At 46.2% G+C, this 22,221-nt stretch overlaps 1 protein-coding gene across 1 annotated transcript in view; it reads left to right on the top strand.

Annotated features, from left to right (window-relative positions):
• The window catches only part of USH2A (usherin), a 1,035,348-nt gene that overhangs the window by 820,109 nt on the left and 193,018 nt on the right, over positions 1–22,221 (top strand). Inside the window, exons 55-57 of the mRNA XM_089684798.1 lie at positions 3,491–3,598; positions 14,085–14,268; positions 16,935–17,092. Of these exons, the coding sequence (XP_089540924.1) occupies positions 3,491–3,598; positions 14,085–14,268; positions 16,935–17,092 (450 nt within the window). The remainder of the gene's footprint in view (positions 1–3,490; positions 3,599–14,084; positions 14,269–16,934; positions 17,093–22,221) is intronic.

Consider the following 22,221-nt stretch of genomic DNA (forward strand, 5'->3'; position numbering starts at 1 on the left):
TGAGTGAAGTGTGCGGTGATTCTAAGATCGACGGCACTCATCTGCATGTCATACTGACTGACAGTATTATTTCTCTTCCCCAGCAGACTCCAAGGGCATTTAAATTAAAGGTACAGTGTTCTGCACTAATATTAAGTCTCTCTGAAGCCTAGAAACACCCTTTTTTAAGTTAAATTCACAGCGAATTTATTCGACTCGAATCGAATATTGTCCACGAATTCGCCGAATCAGTCGAATCGAATTTTTCATTTCTTCGCTCATCTCTAATGATAAACATAAGGTTCGAATATCAAACTTGAGATTGCCATAGACTGCAATGTAAACCCTCAAAAGTCGTATGAAAGTTGAACCCGCATGTTATACAACAGTTGTCCATTATCATTAATGAAAGCCGTATCCAAGTTGGACCCATCCAAAGTTTCATCAAAGTTGTGTCAAAGTTGCACTCCAAAGTCATGCAGTCTTACAAATGTAAATAAATCTCTAGTGTTGCACTAAGTGAAGTATGAAATAAAATAAAAAATTTACATAAATAATGTACAATATATATCCAATGAAGGACAGAAAAAAGAAGTGCTCAATAGTGGACCAATGCCAGAAATTGAAGTGCAAATAAAGTTAACATATATGGAACAGTCTTTATAGGATGTATAGAACAGTTCCTTATTTCCTGATGAGTAATTGGAAAGTCTTCATTCCAATATAACCACCAAAGTGAATACTGCACCACTGTGATGACAAATTGGAGGCTTACCAGATCCTTTGACCCCTTGATTGAGAAGAAGAAGGTGAAGAAGCGTAAGTCAACCCCACAAGATCGGGACGGTTTGAAGAGCCTCTGATGATGCATGTGATTTGATTTGAGCTTTATGAGTCTGGATGGAATTATTTATATCAGGCGTTTGTTGACATCCTATAGTCAAGGGGTCAAAGGATCTGGTAAGCCTCCAATCTGTCATCAATTACTCATCATGGAATAAGGGGACTGTTCTATACATCCTATAAGGACTGTTCCATTTATGTTATAGCTGCCGGAAGCGATTGCTCTAAAAAGAACCCAACAGGCTGCTTGTACTAAAGTTGATTGATAGATCAACCTCAGTACAACCAGCCTGACCATAGATGGGTCAAAATGCGTTCAGTTCCTGCTGAACCAGCCAAATTTCGATCCATCTATGGCCGGCTTTACTAAGAATACATACAAAGACTGCTTTAATCCAGCCTACACGTCTGTGAATATACATCTATTTCTACAACTCCTTTCCATAAAACCAATAAAAATTCTAAAAACTCTAGCTTGAGTTTGGTAACAAATCCAAAACCAAAATTAAATATATTGCAGCTTACCAATCATTAGATGTGGTGGCATTTATTTTCTTTTTTAGGCTTTTATTCCCTCTGTTTCCACCTGGTGATCTGGCCAGTAATACACCTCCTGTATTAGAGTGTCCCCACTCCACTCTGGAGGAGAGAGCACAGCAGGCACAGCAGACAGTAGCATTGTCAGTTAGGGAGGGGGGAGTAGATGTACTAGCAGATTTAGATAAAATTACAAATTGAAGCTAAACTCCAGCTCAAACGTTATAAACACTAACACCAATTTTTTTTTTCATTTTGGGATAAAGGTTTTACATAAATAAAAACTGATCACTGTAAACACCCCTGCTAGTGATAAATGGTTTGTCTCAACACTCTGCAATTGCAGGAGAGCTTGTTCAGTTGAAAAAACAACAGACTTACTGACCATCACCAGCTGAAATTAAAAGAAAGAAACCCTACAAAAGAAAACCAATGCAGCCATCACAGCTAAGAAATGGCAATTTGCAATATAGTAAATGTTTGCATTTAATACCACTTTAAGATTTTTGTCAAGTTTAAGAGATTATCCCTCACTTCCCATCCCTGTGACACCTATTAAAAAATAGGGAATGGGGTAGTCACCTGGACAGAAAAGCATAGACAGCAGTAAAAAATATTTGTACAATTTCTAAATTACGTGCTCATATTATGGGCTCATTCACATGGCCAATTAAGGCAGTACACCCCCCAGATCAGCGTATTTCTGTGGCAAGTTCGACCAGCAGTTTCCAAACATTCGTGAACAGGGAACCTGCACACAACAAAGACAGGTTGAAAATGGCAGCATCTGTTCACACGGAATCATACATGGAGTAATTTCCTATGGTTAGGGAGAGATGTGCATTTCTAGACACACACGGCAAGCATCCAGGGGCGCACAAATCAAATCAATGACAGGCTGACATTGTAATCATACTTGTAGTGATTACCTGTGTATAAGTAGGTTGTGCAGCACAACCATCCTCAAACACAGGTAATTACTCCACGTGTGAGTACATGTGCAAAGCAGCAGACAGTGTCAGCCTGTCATTGATCTGGACAGATTTACTGCCTGCAGCTGATCAGGAACACTTAAATACTTAAAATGTGCTGATCTTGGTGGTGTAACGATGTACATAAACCAAAGTTTTAGAATTTGGAGAGGTTTGTATTTATCTTTACAATAGGAACACAGAGAACAATAAAAGTTGCAACCCTTCCTTACTGTATCAAAAAATTAAAAAAAAGAAATTGTTTGGGCTGAAGTTGATCCTTAAACTAATAATTGATAAAATGGTTAAAGTGTTACTAAACCCACAACAGTAAAATCAGTTTGTATATGCAGTAAAGCATGCTTGTGGAACCTAAGGGGTTAATCCTCTGCACTGTGTAAAATGGCAGTTTGATCCTGACTTCTCTGCCCCTCCTCTTGTTCAAAAGTCTACACTGATAAGACAGACTGAACCCGTATTACTTCTGCACATGGTCAGTTTAGTGTCTATTGCTAGAGAGGTTTTTTTTTTCTTGGGAGAGTGCATGTGATCAGTACAGGGCCAATCAGCACTGTCCAGACAGAGGTCAGGGGTTCTGCATCCTCCAAGAGCAGAAAGAAAACTCCTCCTACAAGCTTTAACCAGTGCTCAGTTGAAGTCACAAGACTGCTCTAACTGCTGATAACTGCTGTTTTGTGTACTGTGGGAGACCGGATATAGTGAATGCAGGGTCTGGGGTTTAGTAACACTTTAATAGTACATTTTTTTCCTCCTATTGATTCACCTAGTAATCTTGCCAGAAACAAGATGGCAAGATTACTAGGGTGACAACGCTATTTCACTGTAATGTATCTATTTAGTGAGTTGTCATCCTAGGAAAGGACTACAGAACACCTCCCTTTCTTATCATCCCCAAACCATAGCGGAAAGGAACCCAAGTTGAACTGGGTAGGGTTGATTACAATGCTTGAGATTTCAGTACAGCAGAGGCCGCGTGCACAGGATGTTATCAGCTTGCAAAATTTCTGCCAGGATCAACAGGATTTTTTTATCTTATTGAATAGATATACCAAAACACTCCTGATGATATATTTACTCTATATCCATGCTTTTTTCTGCTGCTTTTGCAACCAATTCGTTTTCTCTTTTGATTGTTTTAGGACTTGAACCTTATACAGAATATTTCTTCTTCCTTGTCATGTGTACCTCATTTGGATGTAGTAACAGCGAGGTGTCTGCAGGTCAGACGTCACAAGCTGCTCCTCAAGGTACATGTTATCATTTCTGATATTTGATGTGATGATGCGTGTTGTAGTACCTGTGCCTTGTCATTTCCTATAACTTATTTTTATCAACTTACATAGGTCATGCAAATTTCACATGTTGTTGGAGTAACTCTTCCTCTATAGTAACTCGTCTTCTTCTTTTTCATTGCGGTAAATAGTAGACTCCAAGTAGAAGCCATGTTCCATCATTGAGTTCTTGATGGAGGACAGGTGCAGGCAGTGGTTGAAGTTGATGGCCTCCCACTGTGTTGTCTTTAGTGCTGTTCCCCCTTGCCTAAACTTCTTCATCCATCTGTGCACATGGGTCTTGTCCAGGGGCGGACTGACCATTCGAGCACTTGGGCACTGCTGGAGGGCCTGGGGTCAATAGGGGGCCCCATGAAATGCCCCTGGTACCTTTTATAGGCTTTTTTGGGTGTGCTTTGAGTGTGGGCAAGGACACAGGGGCCCCATGATCCCCTATTGCCCGGGGGCCCCATGAGTTGTCAGTCTGCCCCTGGTCTTGTCGTTGGACTCCGTAAACATTCTTTAGCTTTTCTTTGGATGCTGGACAGCCTGCACACCTTCTTTGTCAAGTACTCAATGGCGGCACATTGCTTCTGCTTGCAATCCATTATTTCATACTTCCCAACTGTCCCTGATTTTGAGGTCCTGTCCCTGATTTGGAACAAAACCCCCCTGTCCCCAATTCCTCCTCATTTGTCCCTCATATTGGTCAGATCTATATAGTTGTATATAAAATGCAATATTAATGTTTCAAAAAGTGTTTAGTCCCAGTGCTAAACCTTTCATCCAATTTCTAAATTGTTGCATTTGTAAACTTCAAAAGCCAGTGTAAAGGAATAGTAGAGGTTAAAAAAACACTTGCGGGTTTAACTACATTTTTGTATAATTCTCCTGTAAGGGAGCGTGGCAGGTGTGTGTGTCCTATGCCTACATGCATTTGCTAATAGGTGTCCCTCATTCCCATCTCAAAAAGTTGGGAGGTATGATTATTTACCTGCAAAAAAAAAGAAAACAATTACTATAGATCAGGGGTGTCAAACTCAATTTCATTGAGGGCCACATCATTATTATTATTACGTCGAGTTTATATAGCGCCAAAGGGTTTGCTCAGCGCTGTACAATAGAGGGGGGGACAATACATGAAACATTACAGCAACTACAAACAGCACACGAGGGGTTATTGTCAGGGCAGGAGCTGAGGAACGGACAGGCAGGCCTAACAATGTAACGCACTGGCTGACGACAACCACCACCCACAGACCAAAGTCCCTCAGGGCGCGGAGTCTAAGTCCCAGGCTGCCCTTCACCAGGGCCCCTGATGGTGGGGATGGACTTGACGCAGCCAGGAACCAGGTCGCGGCCCCCGAGACACCTCAGCTGCGGTAATGGCCGCCGCCAATGGCGTGTAGCTGGTGGAAGAGACAAAAGAGTAGTCAGACAAGCCGGGGTCAACAACAACAGGACAGAACAGTACAGGACAGCAGACGAGAATCACAGGTCACGAGCCGGGTTCAGCAACAGAGGGTCAGATCAAAGGAGAATACAAAGAATAGTCAAGACAAGCCGAATCAGATACCAGGAGAGTCACGAGAGTCAGAACAGAGTAACAGCAACAACAAGACACAAGACACAAGTGCAAAGAGCATGTGCGGGCCACAGGCTTATATGTCATCAGCCACACCCCTCTGGAGGATGGACCACAGAAACCTGAAGGCATAAAAGGGCTCCCATCATGCACAGCAGAATCCAAGATGGACACCAGCACATGAAGTAACATAACCACAGGAAAAAGGTAGGACCTTGACAGTACCTCCCCCTCAAGGGCCCCTCCCCCTCCGCGGCTCAACAAAAGGTTTCTGAGGAAAGCGGGTATGAAAAGCGCGGAGGAGGGCAGGAGCATGGACATCCATGGAAGGAACCCAGGAACGCTCCTCGGGACCATAACCGCGCCAATGAACCAGGAACTGTAATTGACCGCGCACCAATCGAGAGTCCAGGATCCGGCTCACCTCATACTCCTCATGACCGTCAACCCGGACAGGACGGGGCCGAGGAAGAGAGGTAGTGAAGCGATTGCAGATCAGAGGTTTCAACAGGGAAACATGAAAGATATTGGAGATCCGCATCCCAGACGGAAGGGCAAGTGCATAGGCCACCGGATTCACTTTGCGGAGAATGCGGAAAGGACCGACAAAACGGGGAGCCAGTTTGGGTGTGGGCACCCGAAGATTGAGGTTGCGAGTAGACAACCACACCCGATCGCCGACCTGGTATGAAGGAGCGGGCAACCGTCTGCGATCAGCCTGGAACTTCTGGCGCTGAGCTGAGTCCCTCAAGGCCCTCTGGATCTGCCCCCAAGAAGAACGCAGGGCAGCAAGATGGTTCTCCACAGCCGGAATGTCCTGTGGTGAGAACCTCTCAGGTAATACCGCGGGTTGAAACCCATAGTTGGCCATGAAGGGAGACATCCCGGTGGAGGAGTTGACCGCCGAGTTCCTGGCAAACTCTGCCCACGGCAGGAGATCGGCCCAATCATCCTGATGGTCTGAAATATAACACCGAAGGAATTGTTCTAAGGCCTGATTGGAACGCTCCGCAGCCCCATTGGACTGCGGGTGGTAGGCTGATGAAAAGGAGAGACTAATACCCAACTGGGAGCAGAAGGCACGCCAGAATCTGGACACGAACTGACTCCCGCGGTCTGAGACAATCACCTTAGGTAACCCATGCAGGCGAAAAATCTCCCTGGAAAAGACCGTGGCCAGTTCCTGCGCTGTGGGTAATTTCCTGAGTGGAATGCAATGGCACATCTTGGAAAACCGATCGACGATCATGAGGATGACCGTATGACCCCGAGACACCGGGAGGTCTACAATAAAGTCCATCCCTAGATGTGACCAAGGACGCTCCCCATTGGGAATGGGTTGCAGAAGACCCAAAGGGAGATGCCGTGGAGACTTATTCTGGGCACAGATCGAACATGCCGCTACATAAGAGGCAATGTCGGCACGGAGGGTTGGCCACCAGAATAAGCGAGAGACGACCCAACACAGCTGGTTCTTCCCTGGATGCCCGGCAGTTTTGGCGTTATGGTAGGTACGCAGCAGGCGGGTGCGCAATCCCTCGGGTACGAAACATCTACCCTCCGGCCTCCCGGGAGGAGCATCAGTTTGAGCCGCCAAAATCTGCTCCCCAAGGGGAGAGGTCAGACTGGTGCGAATGGCAGCCAGGATCTGATCTGGAGGTATAAGTGAGATTGGCTCAGAGTCCTCCCTGGACAACTCAGAGTATTGCCGTGATAACGCATCAGCCCTGACATTCTTGGAACCAGGCAAATATGAAACCACATAGTTGAAGCGTGACAAGAACAGAGCCCATCTGGCCTGGCGGGGTGTCAATCTCTTGGCCTCCGAAAGATAAGTCAGGTTCTTGTGATCGGTAAGAATGAGGACCGGAACCGCGGAACCCTCGAGCAGGTGCCTCCATTCCTTGAGAGCCAGAATGATGACCAACAACTCCCGGTCTCCAATCTGGTAGTTGCACTCAGCCGAGGAAAGCTTCCTGGAGTAGAACCCGCAGGGAAGTAGGGGTCCATCGGGCGACCGACGCTGAGATAGGAGAGCCCCTACTCCCGTCTCGGAAGCATCAACTTCGAGGACGAAGGGCAACCCAGGATTGGGATGCGAAAGAATCGGAGCCGAAGCAAAGGCAGCTTTCAGAGCCTCGAAAGCTCTGATGGCCTCGGATGGCCACTCGTGAGGGTTACTCCCCTTCTTGGTTAGGTCAGAGAGAGGCTTTGCCAATGTGGAGAAGTTCCTGATGAACTTCCGATAGTAGTTGGCAAAACCCAGAAAGCGCTGAATGGGCCGAAGACCATTGGGACGAGGCCACTGCAGAACTGCCGCAACCTTCTGAGGGTCCATGGAAAATCCCTCCGCGGAAATTATGTAGCCCAAAAAGGCAACCTGGGATCGATGGAACTCGCACTTCTCGAGTTTACAAAAGAGTCCGTTCTCACGCAATCGTTGCAGCACCTGCTTAACATCCTGGACATGGGACTCCATGGAGGTAGAGTAAACCAAGATGTCATCCAGGTAAACCACTACGCATTGCTGCAACAAATCACGAAGGACATCGTTTATGAATTCCTGAAAGACCGCGGGCGCGTTACACAATCCGAAGGGCATCACCAGGTATTCGTAGTGCCCAGTTCTAGTGTTAAACGCGGTCTTCCACTCATCCCCCTGTCTGATCCGTACGAGGTTGTACGCCGCCCTAAGGTCGAGTTTGGTAAAGACCGTTGCTCCCTTAAGGCGGTCGAATAACTCAGAAATCAAAGGAATTGGATATGCATTTTTAATGGTAATCCGATTGAGACCCCTATAATCGATGCAGGGCCTCAATTCCCCACCTTTCTTCTTTACGAAAAAAAACCCCGCTCCTGCTGGGGAAGTAGACTTATGAACGTGCCCCCGGGAAAGCGCATCCACCACGTACTCCTCCATGGCCTTATTCTCCGCAACCGAGAGAGGGTACACCCTGCCACGTGGAGGAGTGGCCCCGGGTTGCAGGGATATGGCGCAGTCGTAAGGACGATGCGGTGGTAAGGTACCAGCGCGTACCTTATCGAACACGTCCCGGTATTCCCCATAGTCGGTGGGCAACGCAGAGTCCGAGGAGGCACACAATACCTTAACCGGCCCCCGGATGCACCCGGCCCCACACTGTGGAGACCATGAGAGAATCTCGGCTGTTTGCCAATTGAAGGTTGGATTGTGCCTCTGGAGCCAGGGATACCCCAAAACCACCGAATAGTGTGGGGAAGAAATCACCTGAAAACAGGCCAACTCCCTGTGAACAGCCCCAATGGCTACCTCTATTGGCAGGGTCTCGTGGGTAACCTGCGGCGGCTGCAGGGGCCTGCCATCTATCGCTTCGAGAACCAATGGGGCAGCACGAGCCTGCAGGGGAATGGAGTGCTGCGCAGCAAACGAGCTGTCCAAGAACAACCCACCGGCCCCAGAGTCTACCAACGCCTGGGCCGTCACCGAGCCCCCTGTCCAAGAAAGGACCACGGTGATCAGTGGCTTATCCTTGCGGGACGCCGGGGACGAGGAAACTCCACCCAAAATCTGTCCCCGACATGATCTCAGGTGCGAGCGTTTCCCGGACGGACCGGACAAGACTGCCGAAAGTGCCCACCGAGGCCACAGTACAGGCAGCGACCCTCCCGACGCCGAGCGGCCCGCTCCCCCTCGGAAAGGCGAGCAAACCCCAGCTGCATGGGTTCCCCACCAGACAAGCCATCCCCAGGAGGCGTGGGAGGAGAGGGAGGAACGGGTGGGACAGAAAACGCAGGTGCCAGTCGATTGGAAGGCCTCCGCAGGCGTTCCTTGAGTTAAGGCCTCTCCCTGAGCCTGGTGTCAATCAGGATCAGGAAAGAGATGAGCTCCTCCAACACCACAGGCAGTTCCTTAGCTGCAATCTCGTCCTTCAATGAGTCAGAAAGACCATGGGAAAACGCAGCCACCAGAGCCTCATTGTTCCAACCGACCTCTGCCGCCAGGGTACGAAACTCTATAGCGTACTCGGCCACGGTCCGTGAACCCTGATGCATGGTCATGAGCAGCTTGGCCGCCGAGGCGGAACGAGCCGGTACGTCGAATACCCTACGGAAGGCATCGACAAAACCAGAAAAATCTTGAATCACCGGGTCGTTCCTCTCCCATAAGGGATTTGCCCAGGCCAAGGCCTTGTCTGAGAGTAGTGAGATGAGGAACCCCACCTTTGACCTCTCAGACGGAAAGGCGTGGGGTATTAATTCAAAATAAATACCCACCTGGTTGAGGAACCCACGACACTGACTCGGCTCACCCCCAAAGCGCTGTGGAAGAGGGGCTGAACCGGTCATACCTCTGGACACCGCGGGTGCCGCATCAGCCGCGGCGGTAGGCACAGCAAGCGGAACGGCATCGGAAGCGACCACCGGAGCGACAACCGGCCTAATAACACCAGGAGTAAGGTGCGCGGTGCGTGCAAGCAGAGTTTGCAACGCCTGAGCGAACTGATCCAACAGGTGATCCTGTTGATCGAGTCTGGCGACTAGCATTGGGAGCGAAGGCGTGCCTGCACCGTCAGGGTTCATGGCACTTGTGTAATGTCAGGGCAGGAGCTGAGGAACGGACAGGCAGGCCTAACAATGTAACGCACTGGCTGACGACAACCACCACCCACAGACCAAAGTCCCTCAGGGCGCGGAGTCTAAGTCCCAGGCTGCCCTTCACCAGGGCCCCTGATGGTGGGGATGGACTTGACGCAGCCAGGAACCAGGTCGCGGCCCCCGAGACACCTCAGCTGCGGTAATGGCCGCCGCCAATGGCGTGTAGCTGGTGGAAGAGACAAAAGAGTAGTCAGACAAGCCGGGGTCAACAACAACAGGACAGAACAGTACAGGACAGCAGACGAGAATCACAGGTCACGAGCCGGGTTCAGCAACAGAGGGTCAGATCAAAGGAGAATACAAAGAATAGTCAAGACAAGCCGAATCAGATACCAGGAGAGTCACGAGAGTCAGAACAGAGTAACAGCAACAACAAGACACAAGACACAAGTGCAAAGAGCATGTGCGGGCCACAGGCTTATATGTCATCAGCCACACCCCTCTGGAGGATGGACCACAGAAACCTGAAGGCATAAAAGGGCTCCCATCATGCACAGCAGAATCCAAGATGGACACCAGCACATGAAGTAACATAACCACAGGAAAAAGGTAGGACCTTGACAGTTATAGGGCCCTACTCTTTCGAGCTTACAATCTAGGAGGGAGGGGGTAGTGGTACAGGAGGAATCGGCTGTGGGGGATGGAGTGGTAGGAGGAATGAAGGAGAGCAGCAGTTAGGTGAGGGTGGGGTAGGCTTCCCTGAAGAGGTGGGTTTTCAGGGAGCGCCTGAAGGTGAGGAGGGAAGGTGACAGTCTGATGGATTGGGGTAGTGAGTTCCAGAGGATGGGGGAGGACCTGGAGAAGTCTTGCAGACGTGCGTGTGAGGAGAAGACCAGGGAGCAAGATAGAAGGAGGTCCTGTGAAGAGCGAAGGGTACGGGTAGGGTGGTACTTGGGAATCAGGTTGGTGAGGTAGTTAGGGGCAGTGTTGTGAACGGCTTTGTAGGTCAGAGTGAGTAGTTTGAATTTGATGCGTTGGGCGATAGGGAGCCAGTGGAGGGATAGGCAGAGGGGGGTGGCAGAGGTGGAGCGGGTGGTGAGGTGGATGAGTCTAGCCGCTGAGTTCAGGATGGTCTGAAGCGGGGAGAGCCTGCACTGGGGTAGGCCGGTGAGGAGGGAGTTGCAGTAGTCAAGGCGTGAGATAATCAGGGAGTGTACGAGTAGTTTAGGGGTGTCTGGGGTAAGGAAGGTGCGTATTTTGGCGATATTGCGGAGGTGGAGCCTGCATGTGTTTGTAAGTGATTTGACATGAGGTTGGAAGGAGAGGTTAGAGTCCAGAATGACTCCAAGGACTTTGGCTTCCGGGGCGGGATTGATGGTGGTGATGTTAGTAGTGATGGATAGGATGGGGGGGGGGGGGCGCGGGCAGGAGGGAAGACGAGAAGCTCGGTTTTGGAGAGGTTAAGCTTGAGGAAATGGAGCGACATCCAGTCAGAGATGTCGTTTAGGAGGTGAGTGATGCGGGCGGAGAAAGTGGAGGTGAGGTGGGGGGTGGAGAGGTAAATTTGAGTGTCATCAGCGTAGAGGTGGTAGTTGAAGCCGTGGGAGTGTATGAGTTTGCCAAGGGAGTAGGTGTAGATGGAGAAGAGAAGGGGTCCAAGGACAGAGCCCTGGGGGACCCCAACAGAGAGGGGGAGGGAAGGGAAGGTGGCACCATTGTAGGAGACGCTGAAGGAGCGTCGGGATAGGTAAGAGAAGAACCAAGAGAGAGCGGTGTCTCTGATGCCAAGGGAGAGTAGTTTATTGAGGAGGGGGTGGTCAACTGTGTCGAAGGCCGCGGAGAGGTCCAGGAGGAGGAGGACAGAGTAGTCGCCTTTGGCTTTGGTGGTAAGTAGGTCGTTGGTGATTTTGAGTAGGGTGGTTTCGGTGGAGTGTAGGGGACGGAAGCCGGACTGTAGTGGATCAAGGAGGTTGTTGTCAGTTAGGTGGGCGCTTAGGCGGTCGTAGACTAAGCGCTCCAGGAGTTTGGAAGTGAGTGGCAGCAGGGAGATGGGTCTGAGGTTGTTTGGGTCAGAGGGGTCCAGGGAGGGCTTTTTGAGTATGGGGGTGATGTGCGCATGCTTTAGGGGGGAGGGGAATACGCCGATAGAGAGGGAGAGATTGAAGATGTGGGTGAGGGAGCAGATGAGGGAAGAGGGGGGTGACTGGAGGAGTCGAGAGGGGATAGGGTCCAGGGGGCAGGTAGTGAGGCGGGCTTATGAGAAGACCCTGGTGACTTCCTCAGTGGTAGCGGGGCTGAAAGAGTGCAGAGCTGGGGGGGTTACGGTAAGCGGGGTCTTGGGTGTGGAGGGGGGCAGTGCGGTTGCGAGGTCAGAGGAGGGAAGAGATGAGGGGGAGATAGGGGGGGGGAGGCTAGGTGGGGAGGTAGATTGCGAGTTGACTATGTCCTGACGGATTGCATCAATCTTGTTGTGGAAATGAGTGGCAATTTCGTGGGCGGTGAGTGAGGTACTGAGTGGAGGAGGGGGGGGGGGAGAGTAGGGAGTTGAAGGTGGAGAAGAGTCGGCGAGGGCAGGAGGAGAGGGTGTTGATCAGGTTTACGAAGTAAGCCTGCTTGGCGGCGTGTAGGGAGGAGGTGTAAGTGAGGAAGGCAGATTTGTAGAGGGAGAATGAACGGGGGGACCTGGTTTTGCGCCATAGTCTCTCTAGCGCGCGACTGCGGCGTTTGAGGCATTTAGTGTGGTCGTTCTGCCAGGGTTGGAGCGGTCTGGGTTTGATGTAGCATGTGGTTAGGGGTGCCAGAGAGTCTAGGGTAGCTGATAGTGATTCGTTGTATGTGGTGGTGGCTAGGTCAGGACATGACAGTGGAAGGATGCTGTCGTGTAGGCGGTTGGCAGCTGAGTGGAGGGGGGCCGGGTTCAGGTTGCGGAGGTTGCGGCTGGTGATGGTTTGGCGCTCTGGGGGGGGGGGAGTTAGGGGAAGGGGAGATGGAGAACGTGAGGAGGTGGTGGTCGGAGAGAGGGAAGGGGGTGTTAGAGAACTGGTTGAGGGTACAGAGGTACACATCCGCATTATGGTTACCCTCAAAGGGCCGGTTGTACCTGTAAAACTAGATGTCCAGAGCACTCCACCCCTTGTTGCATCAAATGTCAAGAGCCCCCCGACCATAAGAAGTCAAGAGTCCCCTACCCTCCATCACAGTGCACCCCTCTTGTGCTGCTGTCGGGAAGAAGCTGGGGGTGGAGCTGGGAAGCAGAAAGTGCAAGGTCTGGAGGAGGACCAGAGGAGGGCTGGAGTCAGAACGTGAGTCCGGGGAGTTGGAGACGAAAGTGGTGCTGCGGCTGCACAAAGAGGTGCAGGATATGTAGGAGGAGTTCTGTCCTCCTCCCTCCTGCTGACTGCTGAGACAGGGGGGAAGGAGGGGCAGAGACAAGTGTCTCTTCAGCTGCATGAAGAAGCTCAGGATCTGGAAGAGTTCTGTCCTCCTCTCTGCTTCCAACTGCTGAGACAAGGTGGCTACAGCCACATGAAACAGCCTGGCAAGCCGGATTTGGCCAATGGGTCTTGTGTTTGACACATGAGCTATAGAGGAAGAGTTAATGTACCAACATGTGAAATTTGAATGACTTATGTCAATTAATAAAAAAGTTATGCCCACATTTGCATGACTTGTGGTACAGCCTTTGTATATAAAACTGTGGTAAATAAAATTGTAGCATTTCTCTTCACCCCAATGTGCAACATGGTTGTTACCAAAGTGCAAAAGTATGAACCAAGCCCAAAGGACAACTTTTAGGCACAGCTGTCCTTTGAAGTAATGAATCTTGGAATACTATATAAAACCATAGTAATGCAGGCCATACATGGGTCGAATTCCTAACAAATTTTCTTTAGAAACTCGGAAATTTTGTGCGTTTTGTAATCCGATGGTGCCACCATTGATTTCGAAATTCGACCAACCAAGCCTTCAATTTCACATGTTGCTACAGAAAATAATTTTTGCGACCAAGACATTTTTCTTTCCAGGTCACAGCTCATAATCATTTCGCAAAAAATTTCCAACATGCCCCATCACTCAAATTTGAACGACAATTCTTAGAAACGAAAAGTCGGAATTTGACCTATCTATGCCTGGCTTAAATGAAAAATGAGATCTTCTTTTCATCATCCACTAATACATTAATAGATTCAACAAAAATAATACAGAAACAAAAAAAAAAACATGCAACAAATCTTCCCACCTAGAAGTGACCCATAAATATCTCCATAGTTCTGATAGCAACTGTTTTTTTCCCTTCTCTAGGAGTGTGGTTGAATCCCTACCACATCACAATCAATTCATCAGCCCTGGAACTATATTGGAGGGAACCAGAGAGGCCCAATGGGATGGTTTCTCAGTATAGACTAATACGGGATGGTACAGTCATTTCCACAAGAAGTGGGGAATATCTGAATTTCACTGATTCTGGCCTGAAGCCCAACAGCAGGTAATGTTTAACACTGATCTATATTAAGCTCTCAGCCATGATTAACAGAGATATTGTATCTGGGCTCGGCACAAACAAGACTTTTACTTCCTCTTTTAAAAAGGGAAAAATCATTATTACTTAATCATTCAGAGGCATTGACAGAAACTCCTGCAGGACTTTTGTCATTGCACATATTGAAGAGACTTGTATCGACTGCAGGCTGCTTTTACTGCTATTCTAACATAAAACTAGATCACCCATAAAACAGAATAAAAGTTCTTTTTTCCTCCTCTGCATTTTCCTCCTGATTGGGCATTGGTTTTCCATAGGTTTTGTTACTTTTTAAGGAAGAACTCTGGTCCATACAAACCATGCTTTTGAGTTTGCAGTGACAAGAAAGTTTCGATCTCTGAATGTAAGCCATTAAGGCAGACAAATAGAAAACCTAATAGCCTATTAACAAATAAAATGAAAAACAAATGATTGCTGCAATTTTACCTTTACACCTCAGTCACATTGGGTGTGACATGGTATGCAATTTGCATTTCATGTGACTTGCAAATCGTATGCAAAGTTGCACCCTATTGTCCACTATTAGAGCGGTCATATCTGTGCAGTTCTGACTTGGTCAGAGCCGCACCGATTTCTAAAGTAGTACATGCACTACTTTGGTTGCACTTTGCATAGACATCTGTGTCAGATGTCTTGCAAATCGCAACTGAAATCTGCAGATCACCTGATTTTGAAATCAAGTTGCACGATTTCAAAATCAGCTTTGATGGGATTGGGGGCTTAACCTGAAGGTGCCCCCTGCAACACATCTTTTTCACCACTAGATGTCATCAGTCTTTTGAGTTAAGTGATGTCCAGTATCATTTAATCTACTTTCCCTTGAGCCCAGGCTGTCCAGACCCACTGTTAGCCTGTGATTGGACAGTGAAGGAGAAGCAGAACAGTCATTAGCTCATCTCTCTCTCTCGGTCTGCTTTAGCCTCCTATCAACATGCTTCCTATCAGCACATGAACTGGCTCTTGTGCTGCTTCTTCCTCTCCCACTCTGATCTCCTTTTAAGAGGTTGATGCCAAGTAATATTCAGATATTTGCAAGTTTCTTCACAGTGAGAGCTGTGAAAATGTGGAATAGACTCCCTCAAGAGTTGGTTCTGGCCAGCTCAGTGGATTGCTTCAAAAAAGGCCTGGATTCTTTCTTAGATACACAGAATATAACTGGATACTAACATTTATAGGTAAAGTTGATCCAGGGAATATCCGATTGCCTCTCGAGGGACTTTTGTCTTTTTTCAGCCAGACTAACTATGTAACTATGCAACAATGTTTGAATTAAAAAAAATATGTGGTAGAGCCTGTGCAGCAGGGGAATCGGGTGGAAGATGGACTGAGAGAAGGTGTTGAAGTGTGAAGCCTGGGAGGGGGACCCAGGGAGGGTGTCTACCTACACGTTGGCGCTGGATGAAAGGATCTCCACTGTGCCACAAGTCTCCTAGGGGGGACATCCTGTCAGCAGGGAAGGAGACAGCCCATGTAAGGCCTGAAAGCAGCTGCAACCCATCAAGCTAACGACAAGACAGTGTGAGTACCTCTACACTCCCTGGGCCAGAGATGAGAGAGGGCTATTAAGTGCAATACCCAACTAGTTCTCATCCAGGACTACGTAACTGCTTTCCTGTCGTCCTATAGCAGATATACTGCTACAGGGTGGCAAGGGTGCGCAAAATCACGTATATATGTGATTTTGCATTTCTGGTTAGGTGGTGCGCGCGAACCGGCATCCGATGATTATCGAGTATCTCCGATGGGGAGGAGGACTGTTTTGTTTACTAACAGTCCTCTTCCCTGTCAGCTCGGCACACTGCTCTGGATGGCTGTGCACAACACAGCCATCCAGAGCAGTGTGATTACAGTGAAGCACACAGACATCGCCCCCCAGTAAAACACTCCCTGCACACAGTTAACCCTTTGAGCGCCCCTCATGTTAACCCCTTCCTGTCCTGGCCAGTGCCATTAGTACAGTGCCAGTGCTTTTTTTTCTAGCACTGATCACTGTATTGGTGTCACTGGGGATATCAGTGACACCAAGTCAGTTCCCCCCAGTGTCATAATGCCCACCGCAGTACTGCTATAAGTCACTGACCATTACCAGTAAAAAAAAAAGTAAAACAAATTTGACAGGAGGAAATTTCAGACTCAAATTTCAATAGGACCATATGAAAATCTAGAGTGTCCATCATTTGAGGGGGCATTTTTTGCTGGAAGACTACAAGAGAAGGATTATGTGTATTTGTATCCATATATTGTAAGTCTGCTAGGTGAGGCACACCGTTAATGCACACATACATTGGCTCTGTTTGAACACCAAGCCTCTCCTCCACTTGTCTGTTGGTAGCATTCACCCATCATGGGGTTCACTGTATGTCACAGAGTAAACATTTCATGTCACATAACACATTGCTGCATGTATAGGGAGAAACCAGCCATAAAACACAGTCCAATGCCCATACTCCTCTTAGCAATATTAAAGACATTTAGTTAGCAGCATATTCCATAGCAGTTATGTGGTCCAATCCATCCTTGAGGGGGACTTGGGGGCCTTCCCCAGAATGGTGGGAGTGAGGGGGAACCTGAATTATGTGCTCACTAAAAATAATTTGTACATTCCTTTTAAGGTACACATACCAGCTGGAAGCCAGAACAGAAGCAGGAGGCTCCATCAGTGATGTCTATGTTGTAAAAACTCCCATTCACACTCCGGACCAAATTCCTATTCCGTACAATATCACTCTGCTCGGTCCGCGATCAATTTTTGTTGCGTGGGATCTTCCAGGTAAAAGAATTCATATCATACACATCACATAATCTGTACAGGAGTTAACAAGCACTTTTACAGCAATGTGTAAACTCAACATTGACCACTGGCTAAGTGCCCATGACAGGTATCGCAATGTTGGGTGAAGACTGAAAGGTTTAAAATAAAATGCTAGTTTTGGTAATTATTTGAAAAATGTAATACCCTAAACCTGTTGAATTAACAAAAAATGCAGTACTTACCTCCTATCCCAGGTCTGGCTGGGAACAATACGTATTCCAGGTTTATTGGTCACCAGCATTATTAAACCCACTTCCTCTGAGCTCAGGCTGTCCTGACATGTCCCTGGAGCACATCATCATGCACCCTTGGCTCTTATATTCCTAGACTAAACATTGCAAAAACACTGCTTAGTTTAGGAAAAAGAACTGCCCCCCCCCCCCCCACTGCCACTAAATGGGAAGAGGAAACACATGACGTTACCTTTACAGCAGGGAGACTACAGGAGAAGAGATATGTACAGTATTGGGTATTTTAAAAAAATATTCATCCAAGGGACTTCGGAATGGTTAGGAAACAAAATTCTGCCTTAACCATCAATTGGTTTACAATATTTTGTCAGTAACTCAGGTAATAAGAATTTTATGTCTGACTTCTTTTGCAGCTATTACTCACACTCACTACGTTCATGTACTATTGGAGTGCTTTTGGAGAGCAACATTGGGAACCCTGGTGGGGGATCTCACCATTTAAAGCACAAAGAAATATAAGAATCTGCAGTATTATCAGTATACAGTCCCCCCTACTAAATGGACACTATTTGGGCACAAATGGATTAAAGTGTATCTGAAGCCAAAATAGTTTTTTTTTTCTAGTTGTTTTATAGAGTGATGAGGTTTTATTGCTGTCAATTTCCCCACTAAGGAGATTCCCCCTCTGTGCTGATGACCATCGTCATTAGGGCCGCTAGTGAGAGAAACAAATGTTGACATCAGAACAAAAATAGAAGTAAAATCTTCCATTGAGGCACTTGATTCAGTAACAGTGGCCTAAGAGAGGATTACCTTTCCTTTGGAAAGATCTCAGTATAGTGTATGTGGGTGGAGCTATCAATGACATTTCCTGTTAAGGCACCATCCTCAAACTGTAACCAATTTCCTCATAAACTTTCTCAAAAACTGGGAAGAGTTAAAATAATGACACTGCATAATTACACATAGCTTATTATTGTAATTATTGTTATTTCTTTTGTTTAGCCATGTAAATTTTCACTACTGAAGCGTGTATCCTGAGGAAGCAATTATATTGTGAAACGCATCGATCCTCTTACCCCGTTACTATATGTATCTTCATGCATTTACTGAATACGTAATGTTTAAATGGCTAGTAACATCCATTGGTGCAGAATTTTTAATGTATTTTAATTGTTGGAATAAACATTTGTGACTTTTAGCTGTTTGTAATTATGCATTCCGACTAGGGCACATTTAAAGTCCCATTATTTTAACTCTTCCCAGTTTCTGGGAGAGTTTACAAGGAAATCTCCTCTCACTTTCTATTGTGTCTTAAAGCAGAACTGCAGAACTAAAATCTGTAACTACTCACCTCAGCTCCGGCGATGATACTTGCCAGCACCGACATGTTGTCCCCGGATTTTCCCACTCAGAAGGTCTTCAGTCATTTTGATTATCTTGATTGACCAACCAGGAAATGATGTAACTCCCATGCATGCAATTGGGAGCTCATTCCAGCACAGTGGTGTGCCGAGAATGGACAATAAGCAACTCATATGTAGCTCAATGTACATTCTGAAGAAGACTTTAAGCAGGCAGGTAAGTTTGATTTATTGCAAAAGAGGTAGCATGTCTTTTGCAATAAAGAGCTGCCTTTTTTTAATTTGTTCACTTTAAATGCTCATTGAGACAGGTGGTAATGGCACATTTCCCCAAATGCATAAAAATACAAAAACAAAAGCCCAGACTTTCTTTTTTAGTTTTATTGACAAAGAAATAAAAAAAATTGGTCAGACTTTACTGGTACAGAAGGGACCACAATTAAAATAAAAAATGATTACACATTTTATTCCCTAAATTATTAAAGTTCATAGTGGATCAGTCATGATTTTAAAAATCCGCATAAAAAAAAATTATTAATTCCTCATCAATATAGTAAAATACTACCCAATGTCTACCACCCTACTGGCTTATTTGGTTAATCAATATATGTCCTCAATGACAATGCGACATTGGCCAACTGGTGTCAGATCCTTCCAGGTCAACGCATTTCTCAAACAACTTCTTCACTTTAGGATCTCTAGGAGGTAACCAAACATAAGAAAAGAATCGTATTTTCGAAATCTACAATGTACTGTAAATACATAATATGGAACAATACGTACATACAGTGCGCATCTGAAAGAGATAATCCATTTAACAATATCCGCACCTCTGTCAATTAGCTGCAACAAGCTGTCAAACCGAAAAGGGAATGACCTCTGGGGGTGGACAGAGGAATCCAACAAGTAAAGCTAACATACCACCAATGGGAAGTTATCTCAATCAGTGCAGGCTAACCTAAGTGTAGATTGTAAAAAAGATCATCTACAGATATACAGATAAATACCCTCAAACTAAAGCTGACAGTCTGCAGTTAAAGCACATCTTGTTCATTTCATTTCAAATCCATTGTGGTGGTGTATAGAGCCAAAAATGTTAGAATTGTGTCGATGTCCCAATATTTATGGACCTGACTGTATATGTCCTGGTGGCCACTCTCTACCTCCCTGTTATTTATTTGTCCTAGTGCCCACTGTGACCAGTAGGAAAGATCCATCATGTTCACTTTTTCGTTCTCAGTCTTTTGCATTGAATGTTGGCCAGTATTATATAATGTACTTTACCTGAGCCCAGGCTAACATTGACCCACCCCCAGCCTGTGATTAAACAGTGAAGGAGAAGCAGCACAGTGATGAATCCATCTCTCAGCCGCTCCACTCTTTCCTTCTATCAACATGTTCCTTGTCGGCACATGGATTTAGTTATCAATAGGAAAACAAAGTAAATCTTCCAATGGGGACACTGGTTTCAGTGATAGTTGTCTAAGAGTAGATCTCTGCTGCCAATGGGAGTATGTCATTTCACATCCTGTTGACTCTACAGGACAAGAAGTGCAGTGAAGACTCCCTAAAGGGTCACAGATGGTAGCCCTATCCACTCTATCCAAAAAAGAAGAAAAGTTTTGGTATTTATATTCTTGAAAGTAGAACTCCAGGCAAAAAACAAGATAAAAATGAATAGTCTACTAAAAAGATAAAATTTCAAAACTGACTTTTGCTGTAGTATTTAGCTTTATTCTGGATATTTCCCACGCAGTATTTTTTTATACAGCTAGATGTCCTCAGTCTGATGGCCAGCATCATTCAATCCACTTCATCTGAGCCCACATTGTCCTAGACTGACTCCCAGACAGTGATTGGACAGTGAAAAGAGAAGTAGCACAGTGATGAGCTCATCTCTCTGTCACTCCTTGTCAGCTTCTTGTCAGTGCATAAATGATTGGCTTCCTGTGCTGCTTCTTCCTCTTACACTGCAGCCCCGCTGTGCAGGGACTTTAAGAGGTTGATACCAGGTCACATTCAGGTACGGTACTTGCAATTAAAAAAATACATTTAATGTTGTATTAATGATTACAGAGCTGCATTAATATGTACCTTTTGTATCTGCCTAGAGTGCAGCTTTAAACGGGACTATAAAATATTTACATTTTTACCATGAAACGTTAGTGCAGATAATCATGGTTGTAACGATACTATATGTTGCAGTAAATTTAAATAAAGCAAATAATCTCCTTCAATCTGACATAAAGATAACAGACAGAATGCATTTTATTCCCCAATCACTGAAAAGCCGATGCAGGGTATAATTTTCTAAATTGAATTTTCTGCTGATAACATAAACAAATGCAGAAATATTGCAATCTAATACACAGGCTAACACATGCTTATAGAATAATCCCCAAGATATCCTAAGCAGCCTTGTTTTTAATATTAAATGATGGAATGGATGTGCATTCCCATCCAAGCACACACTTTAATTGAGAGTGACATCTGAAATGTACATTTTATTACAAAGGTTTTATTACGCCTCTCTATTGTGTATTGTAATGATTTGACATCATGTGTCAAAGTACAATACAAAATTGTGCTGTATGTAATGTGTATATAGACAACTCAAGAAAATATCCCATCTTGCTTAAAGTGGAACTCTAGATTAATTTAAAGTTTTAAAAATTGCACAAATTATTCAGTCTAACACGAGCATTAACATAAAGGTTTTTTGTTTTTCGGAGTCCCCTGTAACAGGTTTTATTACCTGTTGATCCTTCCAGAAGATCCCTTATATTACAATTTGTTTACCTGGTTGGCAACGCTGTTCATTCTGAACTCCCGCTGTTTTTTTCTTCATATCCAACAAGCTATATTGCAAGTAGTGCAAACTCATAAAGCCAAAATGTGGCACATCGCTCACCGCTGGACCCACTCCTATGTTCTGACTCTCCCACCAATAGGGATTTTGTCATTCAAGTCATGACGGGAGGCATTGTCACCCTGTGAACAAGGTAGACCAAGACCGATGTTCTTTTAAATGGCCTTGAAATTGGAGCTTCAGTTTTCATAAAAAATGAAAAAACACATAGACGGCATCTTACAAATAAAAAAGCAGCTCTCTCTCCAGTACTTACACCCTCTGTCAGAAGGTCCTCTCTGAGATCTAGCACTGTTCATCTTCTGAGTTGAATGACACCCACTATAGTCCAACCCACTCCTGTGGGCTCAGGCTGTCATGGATACATCCCTTGAGGCTCACCATCTTCCAGCCTGGGCTCACAGTACCCCTGAACTGAGTCATATGTCATTACATGAGCATCATGGTAGGAGGAAGGACTACACACCTCTGCTCCAAGGAAGAGAGGAAGGATCCATGATGTCACCAAGGGGGAGCAAAAGGTTCAGTGTAAGGTTTTTCATCTGACAAGCCAATTAATCCTACAGGCAATTACCTGGAATCTAGTTGCCACCTAGCTGCAGGAGCCTACCTTGAGTAAACTCCAGCATCCGGTGAGTTTACCTAGAGAGATGATGCCTCTTC

The sequence above is a fragment of the Staurois parvus genome, unplaced genomic scaffold (genome assembly GCF_062004578.1).
Source record: "Staurois parvus isolate SC_StPar_1 unplaced genomic scaffold, SC_StPar_1.0 ptg000357l, whole genome shotgun sequence".
Lineage (NCBI taxonomy): Eukaryota > Metazoa > Chordata > Amphibia > Anura > Ranidae > Staurois > Staurois parvus.